Here is a 9,451-nt window from a genome sequence, read left to right as displayed (position 1 = left end):
TTGGATGATGACAACGATATGGATGATGAAGAAGATGAAAAAGATGATGATGAAGAAGAAGAAGATGATGATGATGATGATGAAAAAGAAGAAGAAGATGATGATGAAGAAGAAAAAGATGATGATGAAGAAATGATGATGAAGAAGAAGAAAAAGATGATGATGAAGAAGAAGAAGATGATGAGGAAGAAGATAATGATGAAGAAGAAGATGATGAAGAAGAAGAAGATGAGGAAGAAAATGATGAGGAAGAAGATGATGATGAAGAAGAAGATGATGAAGAAGAAGAAGATGATGAAGAAGATGATGAAGAGGATGGAGGTAGGGGAGAAAAAAAGGAACTAAAGTAATGACAGCACTGACGTAGTAATGACGGTGATGTTCAAAATGATGACGATGAAGATGATCATCATGAGTGATGATGGGCGAAAATGTGGATGGTGTGCCATGTTGGGAATGCTGATGACACTGCCATGTTTTTTTAATTCAAATGTTTCTCCAGGGTCCCAATTTGTTACAATTCATTTCAGTGTAAATTCTATTTAGATATAATGAAAAAACTGTCTATCATTGCTGTAAGTTCCATCGCATGACGCTTATGAGCACATGGAACCTTTGTATTGTTTTGTTCAAGTGGCTGGGAATAATGACGTCATTTTATAATGTTGTATTTTGCATCGCATTGAACGACGTTTGCAGTTTTATTTCATGCTGCAAATGATCACCGTCACCTACATTCGTTACTGCTTACTTCAGTTACTTCATGTTTTTTGCGGCTTGCCTACTGGAACTATCTGACCTACTCTCTGATCTACGCTTAGTGTTTAATATTCCCATCACAAGAGCTTGGAGGCAGTTTTAACGTCACACATTTATTTTGTTTTATAATGAGGAACCCAGTGCCAAACGAATGGTGATGACGAATGATGGTTGTGAGTGGTTGTGTAATGTCGCAATTGTTTTCCGTCAACGTGCAGTGCGTGCGTTATAGTTCGATTCCTATACTAAAATTCCATGCAATATTTCCATGAATGAATACGCTGTGATGAGGGAGGTCAAGGAATATGTGACTGACGGGGGATGATTACTTTAATAGATGACATCCCGCTTTGTTTATTTTTCATAAAAGAAGAATTTTTATTAATTAGTTAATTAACGATTTTGTTAAAAAATATCTTTATAAGAAGAAAGTTTAAAACATTTTTGAAGGCACTTCACTGATGTTTTATCTTTTGCTTCGTTCGTTAAAAGTTGAAAAAAATTTCCTATCATGATTTATTGAAAATTTTGTAAAACTGACTGACCATGGGAAAAAATAATTCATCGTAATTAATTGTTATATAAATGATATAAACTAATAATAATAATAATAGTAATTAAAAAATTCAGTGCGACGTGACGTCAGACGATGTCAGGCATGTGCATATTCATTCACGTCTTATGTTATTTTCCATATCTTTTAAAATTAGACTATTATTTTTGTAATAAAAATAAATGATAAAGAGGTTGTTTTTCATAAATATATGGCATATAATGTTTCCACCCGACTTCGGAAAATGTTATTAATTAAAAAAAAAATTTATTTATTCTTTTTAAAAATCATATTTTTTTAGAAGTAAGTTTATGTAGCGTGAATACTAAATGTGAATGAAATCTCATACTTTTCTTTTCGTATGTTTTCAAACAAAAATATGTAAAGTAATTTTACAAGGAGAAACAAATACAGTGATTGTGAGGTTGATACATGGATGTGTTTGTTTTTAAATAGTGATGATAAGATGAAATTGTGATGCAGAGCGCTCGGTTGTGCCACGAGATATGCTACTGCAGATTCTTCAGAAAGGAAAGCAATCTGCTGAAGGAATAAAAGATATAATAAACTCTTAAAAAAAACTGTCTATAAAATGTAGTCAAATTTATTTGTAACCATCCCTTCGCCTCCTGCCACAGCCAAACCATATTTTTCGGGACTCGGAAGCAGGGCCGGATTAAGGTCACTGAAGGCCTAAGGCTTATTGATAAAAAAAGGGCCTAATGTTGGTAATTATATAAAAAACGTAACTATTTTTGATAAATTTATTAAATAACAGAAATATATCATAATAAGTGCATATTGTAGTTTGTATAATTCAAAACTGCTTTTTTCTGGCTTTGGTAGTTGCAAAGTTATGGATGGATAATGTCATTACAGTTTAAACTTCTTAAAATTTCGGATTCAATGCTCAACAGCGAAAGAGCAGAAAGGCGTGTTTGTGACATGGTTGATCGCAAATAATTTTTAACTCGTTTTAACGCAGAAAACGATCGTTCTCCACTACAGTTAGTAACCATAGGTGTCAAAAACAAACGTAGAGCCGTTTCTGCAACTTCAGTTTCAATAATAATTCTACACAGCCACATCGATTTGGTCTCATAATCTTTATTCTGTAATGGGTTTTTTTTTAATATTTTCATAAGCCGTGATTCGATTTGATAATTCTTGCATCAGTTTGTCGGTGATGGGAATAAAATTTTCAAATGACGCATTATCATATTTATTCTTTTTCTTACGCATGCCGCTAGTTTTGTAGTTGCTGTTGCGAGTTTTAGCGACCCCTCTTTGTTCGTACATATCAAAGTTATCTCTGATGCTTTGAATCACTATTTGCAAAGACTTTAAAAGTGCCACTGCTGTTGAAATGTCAATTTGCGAACTCTGCAAACTAATGGTACATTTATTGAAGGCCTGTAATATGCCGTTCCACATCTCGCATAATATGCCTGTTTCCAGAAGATGTAATGAATTGTTAAGATCTTTTGCGGTGTTTCTGGTATCTACTTTTTCATTTTCGCTAAACTGAATTTCCTCAAGAGTGGTACATAACTGTGACAAAATGCATAAACAGCTTCTTCATTAGCACTCCAACGTGTCTGTGAAAGAGATTTTGTAAAAGGACGACAATTTTTAAATTGATCCGTTAAAATCTTCCATCTATGCGTAGATGCAGAAAAAAGTTATACAACTCCTGAGTCAAACCAAAAAAGGACAAGGCTTCAACACAACAATCAACAGCCGAATGACCCACAAGGTTTAATGAATGGGCAGCGCAAGGTATGTAATCTGCGAAGCTATTTTTTCTCTTAATTTGGGCTTGCATTCCTGAGTATTTCTCACTTATATTACTTGTGTTATCGTAAGACTGGCCCTGCATAGTCCAATATCGATTTTTTGTTTTTCCAAAAAGTCTGTTAGATATAATGCCAGCTGCTCATCTATATGACTGAATATATTTATAAATGTAAGAAAACGTTCAACGGGACCTCCAGGAAGGACGTACCGCATTATGACTGTAAGTTGATCTGCATGAGAAAGGTCGGGCGTGGAATCTACAGCAACTGAGTAATATCGCGCATCCTTTATTTCTTTAATAATAACATCAAGAGTATTTTCTGCCAATAACACAATTAATTCATCACAAATTGTTTTCGATAAATAAGACGTATGGCCTTTTCCTTGATTTGCATGTTTTTGGATATGTTGAGACAAAAAAGGGTCAAACCTTGCTACTAATTCAAGAATTCCTAGATAATTTTCATTATCTTTTGATCCAACAATTTCATCAGAACCGCGAAATGCTAGACCTCTTTCTGAAATGAAAATAATCGTTTCAATAACACGTTCTAGAATTTTTTCCAGTAATCTCGAGTTTCCAGAAAACTGTGATTCCAGCTGGATATCAATTCGCTTAAATATATTGCATCTTGAGTGAAATTTATTTACAGCTGTGATATGTTGAATACATTTTGCATGTTGACTGACATAAACAGAATTTTTCCAGTCATTAAATCCCATGCAGAATAGCCAAGATTTCTTAACCGCGAACAAACAACAGTAGAAGCAGTAAACTTTATGCATACTGGGTGAATACAAAAGCCATTCACGTTTACCAATCTCCTTATTTGGTTTTTCATAATTAAATAATGCTTTTGTTAGATAACCGCTTTGATTTCAATATTTACGTTTTGTAACCGAAAAGTCAGAATCCCAATTTTGACAATTTGAGGGCCTTTTTCACACCAGTAAGAAAGAAAACTTTCATCCTTTAGATAAATATTCAACTTTCCTGGGTCAGATAAATATCTTTCAGTATCAATATGTGTAACGTTCAATATTTCTATATTTTCATCAGTTATTTGTTGTGAAGCCGTTAAAGCTAAATTCTCTTGACAATCAGTTAGATTTCCAGCTTGTGAAGTAGAAACTTTACTTTGATGGGTAACATCTGTCCCAGAAGTATTCGGTTTCCTTGAGTCATTAAAGTTGTAAAGTATGTAGACAGCGTTGGAGTTAATTTCAGCACAGCCATTTCTTTTTTCTCTTTTTTTTCGGCAGTTTTTAATTTTTCCCATCCTCCTTTTTTGTTTGACATTTTTCTATTCTATATTACTTTACCTTAACTCGCTGGAAAATTTAAAAAGTTAAAAAGGATCAATTCAAAATATTTAAATTCTAACTTTTAAAATATTTCATCCAATTTTTAATAAAATTTTATTTCATATCAAAAATTGCTTGTAATTCCTTACACTTACACTTTACACAGAGCGATCTAAAGATGAATTAATAATAAATTAACTTTCTAACTTTCCGTTAATAAAAGTTAAATAAAATTTAAAATTTTGAATTTCAATTTTACGCGTAAACCAGTAGATTGATTTTTCAAAAATCAACATGGACATATACATAAACTAATAACATATGCTGGAATTGGATAATTATCGCTTGCTACACCATGTAAATAAAGTTTCATAAATTAAAAAATTTCAATGTAATAAATATAAATATAATTTTTAACGGAATATGACACTATTAAATATAACGACAACAACGAAATGCGTACGTTTGAGCACAAAATTATTCGTCCAAAAATTATTGTTCTACGGGTAAAGGAACACGCAGACAATCGGTGATTCAAATGTTAATTATCGCCTACAGCCAGTGTGCATATGAACATGGACAATCCTAATTTTTTTTGGTGAAAACTATAGCTCTGTATTTTGCTTTTAAATAAGTGTAATGATAGAGACGTAATTTTTTTAAAACAAATGAAAAAAAAATTAAAATTTCATGTTGTCTATCAATTGTAACATGGTTCATTAAACACGCTTGTGACATAATAAATTAGGGCCGATTATTTGGCAGGGCCTAAGGCTATAGCCTTATTAGCCTAATGGTTGATCCGGCACTGCTTGGGAGTTTCGAAACTACCTTTTACCTTAGATCGAAAATAGAAAAAAAGCGGGCAAATTCATTGTTAATCAATTCCCAAGTTCACATGGTTAAGGCAAATGAGTTGAACCTGATTGATGTTATGAACGAATTTATATCCATAAATAAAAAGAAAAAAAACCTTTATGTAAATTTTTGTTCGCGTATTATTTTTGTTGCCGTAGAACCTTCAAAGGAACGCACATTTTACTAAATATGAAAATCCTCGTGTGCACGAGATTTTGCATAATTGAGGCCTGTAAAAACACAGAAACTCCATCCGCGTAGTCCACGTCAAGAAAGTTCGAATCAATGAAAAATATTTGACGAACTACATTTTTAGCGAAAACTTTGTGAAATGAAAGTAATCTTGCCCTCCCATTAATTCTAAGAAGTTGGCGCTTCTGAAATTTATAGATTTGTTCATTTCTCAAATCTCCTTATTAATAGGATATGTGTAATATTCGGCGAACAACATGTAAAGTTTCACTAGCATGTACGTTGTCGACCTCAACATAAAAACACCCAAAGCAGTTTCCGATGCTTGATTCTTCTCTGACAAGATAGAAATGGATTGATAATTTAAACATATTTTAATACATCGCTTATTGAATGTATTACAAACTTTAAAATCTTAATGGAAATGCTATGATTGTCAGGTGCATTAGAATTAGAAAATGAATTAACTATTTTTACTATTTCTTTTGAATCAGTGGAATGCATAAAAAAGAAGATGAATAGGAGCTATTTAGATACGATTTGTAAACTTTACCTATGGATGTTTTATCTGTTAAACTGGTTAATGAAATAATTATTAAGAACATTTGCTATTTCTTTGTTATCATTTATCATAACATTTTTTTTATTAAAGTAAGGTTAAAAGATGTTTATCTAGTGTTTAATAGTTTATTTATAAGTTTCCAATAAATTACAGTTGTTAAAAAAATTGAAGTTAAACAAAAATATTGTCTTTGAAAATTTAATGTTAAAAAATAAGAAATGTTTGAGTATAAGGGCTGCATAATATATAAATTTTAATTAAACAACAAAAAACATCCAAAAAATTTAAAGCACGTCGTGCTTCGCCCACACGGAATTATCGGAAAATGAAAATTTTTTTTACCTGTAAATTTGTATTTTATAGTACAAATATTTTCATAAGCTCAGCGTCTTTAATTGTCGAAATGTCGTTTTGTACGCACTAAGCAATTTCGGAAAGCCGGGTCTGATTCTGAGGTCGTTAAAAGGGGAGACGACGTAAGTTGTCGCATGCTGGCCGCGAGATGGCTCAGTGGTTCAAATGGGCGCTGAGTCAAACATCTCAATGGCTATCATATACTCTGCGTATATGATGCGGTGCTTGCATGTGTACATTGTGTGAAAAGGAAAAACAGCCTTTGTGGCGAAGATGACTGCTTCAAATCGATGCATGAAGATATGAAGAACATAATAAAAAGATTAAGTGGCAAGTGGTTCTGCGTATGTCCGAGAGCTGCAATAATAAAGACTATATATATATATATATATATATATATATATATATATATATATATATATATAAAAGTTACAATCAAAGTCACTGTAAAAACAAAGACACAAAGTCGGAACAATACTGTATAGGGTGGGTCAAAAAATTTTTTTTTAGTAAATGAATTCTAATAGCGAAATTATGTTGTAATAAGACATCATAATGAACCATCTAAAATATTATTGTATTATTTTGAGTGGAAGAGCCTGCGCAAATCCGATGAAGTTTTGTGGAAAAAATGAAAATACAGCCATTCAAAAAGCGTTTATATAAAAACAACGTGCTGTCACATTAAAAAAACAACGCTTTTTTGCTATGGTATCTTGCTCGTTGCTTAGTATTCGTTCAAATACATGCTGATTTTGGTATTTAAATTATGTCATTTATCCTAAAAACCATTTTTTGGCGGGAAATGCATCTAAATTTTTTTTGAAAATTCCGTTAATAGTTGTTTTTTTTTCTAAAATATTTAGTTAACGTTAAACCAAACATTAAAAAAATTTAAAAAAAGTTAGGTCGGAAATATGTATCACCAATTAACCGCCAGAAAAGTGATACTGTTAACACCCAATTTAAGATGTCAGAAAAGTGTTAATTTCATCAATAAATGGTGATTCAGATAAAAGTATTTCGTCAGCCGGAAAGTTGCACAAAATCAAGAAAAGCCCTTAACTTTTACCTCAAAAACTATGGAAAAAAAGAAGTGCATGCAAAGTTTACCGTTGTTGTCGCAATTATGGGACCGTTATGGAGTGTCTGATAGAAGCGGTGTTGCAATTGCTTCAGCGGTTTTACACAAACTTCCGTCGGTTGTCGTGGTTGATGAATCGTGACTGCAAAGAGTGAGAAATGCACCTGAATCTACCTGCTTTATATTTTGATGAACAAAAAGGTAAAACAGGTAAGTAGTTATTGAGGAACACCTATCTATCATTGAAGAACCGGATTCAATTTACTAAAAACAACTTTTAGAGGCCCTTGAAATAGATTATTTGCATGCTTCATTTGAATGAACTATTTTGTATGCTACACGTTGGAAACTAGCAAATTAAAGTTTTCTGCCAAGACCGTTATTGAGGTTTTAAGTTTGTTGTTGTCAACATTAACTTTAATTTAGGTTTCTTGCCACTTTTGATTGATTCCAAACTGAGCGTTACTTGCACTGGTTTATTAAATAATATTAAATAAATTGAACTTTTTCGAATTTTTTTTGTATTTTTTTTGTATTGAGATTTTTTGGCGCGAGCAAAACTAATAACAATAATTAACCAAAAATATGAACTAATAGTTTGTCAGTTTATTTACAAATTGAAGATAAAGTAGTTAATAAAAAATTCTACAAGTTTTTGTATAATTGGAGTTGAGTAGAACTTATTTTGACCAGCACAGACGAAAAAGGCCTTCTAGTGTAATTTTAAACAACTACTTTTCTATTTTCTTCACAAAATCAGAATCCGTCACACAGTGCAAGATAACATTACAAAATGAAAAAATAGGCAGTGCAAAAAAAGTTACATATGGTAAATAAAATAATGATTTTAGAAACTATTAATTAAATAAATAAATTAAAAAAAAAAATAATTATTAAAAAAATAAATAAAAACTTATAACATATTCCATAAAAAAAAATAAACAAAATTAAAGAAACTTTTTCGGTTCGGTCACGTTCATTTGTCGTTCTTCCAGTTTGCTTACCAAATTTATTTCTGAGCTATCTTCGGTTGACACTCCATTAATTGAGGTTTTTTCATAGAATGATTCTATTATTCTAATTATTTAAAATAAAAATCTCTTGAAGATAGTGACAATGGTTTTACAAAAATAAAACCTAAAAAGCGATCAAGAATCACACCGCCTCCACTTGAGAACCATTTGCTGTCAAAAGTTACCATTGGTTCTGGTGTATTCACTAATTCAAAATTATCCCTCAGCTAAGTTATTCATCGAAAGAAAATTTTTCATGTCAGTAACGTTTCAAGTTGTGTGGCCTCCTTATGATATAACATCTCAGATCGTTAAACAACATAGAGATATCTTGCTATCCTACTTTTAAAGAGAACTAATGATGTTAAGCCTGACGATTCGCGCCCATCCACACCATTACGATTTTGTGTGGATGCTAAATTCTCGGAGAAAAAAAATCCTACTTGAATAGATGACAATTTTTTGTTTTAACATTTAGAATCAACTTGCTTATTTTTTTTCTGTCTGTTAATACTAAACAATTTTTGTTTTATCGATGCAAACTGACACCATATTTAGGTTTGCCTGATTAGTTTTGTATATAGCAGCGCCTTTGAGTTTTTATAAAGAAATTTTTTTTATAATATATATATATATATATATGTTGGTAATAGACCATAATTTTTACAATATTCTATAAATTCTACCGAATGTTTGGCGTTAATATGTTTGTAGTTCGTTTTTTCGATTTTTCCCACTAAAGTTTTTTGGTGAACGTTTAGTTTATTAAAATTCAAAATAAACTTATTTTTCGAATTCATGCTGCAAATAAGGCCATATTTCGATTCCGAATGAATTATCATCAGTGCTCCTTGCTGTATATATAGGGAAATATTGACTTTGTCAAGATGAACTTTGACGTTGTAAAAATTAACTTTGGTGTTGTAAAATTGAACTTTGATGCGAATTAGGTGTCAGGTTTCTTTATTGGCTGG

General features: G+C 31.5%; 2 protein-coding genes across 2 annotated transcripts in view; both read right to left on the bottom strand.

The window, feature by feature from the left end:
• Positions 1-2,419: 2,419 nt before the first annotated feature.
• On the bottom strand, positions 2,420-3,322 carry HELRODRAFT_165303 (hypothetical protein; the record flags this gene model as incomplete). The annotated part of the gene is made up of 2 exons (XM_009031929.1): positions 2,420-2,863; positions 3,164-3,322. 2 exons carry the CDS (start codon positions 3,320-3,322, stop codon positions 2,420-2,422), a joined length of 603 nt encoding a protein of 200 aa, XP_009030177.1.
• Positions 3,323-9,318: 5,996 nt separating this feature from the next.
• Positions 9,319-9,451, bottom strand: part of HELRODRAFT_165302 (hypothetical protein) — a gene marked incomplete at both ends in the record, with an annotated part of 2,315 nt that continues 2,182 nt past the window's right edge. Inside the window, one exon of the mRNA XM_009031928.1 lies at positions 9,319-9,390. Coding sequence (XP_009030176.1) covers positions 9,319-9,390 — 72 coding nt within the window. The remainder of the gene's footprint in view (positions 9,391-9,451) is intronic.

Source organism: Helobdella robusta (genome assembly GCF_000326865.2).
Source record: "Helobdella robusta unplaced genomic scaffold HELROscaffold_8, whole genome shotgun sequence".
In the NCBI taxonomy this organism is placed as follows: domain Eukaryota; kingdom Metazoa; phylum Annelida; class Clitellata; order Rhynchobdellida; family Glossiphoniidae; genus Helobdella; species Helobdella robusta.
This window is presented reverse-complemented; position numbering and strand designations above follow the sequence as displayed.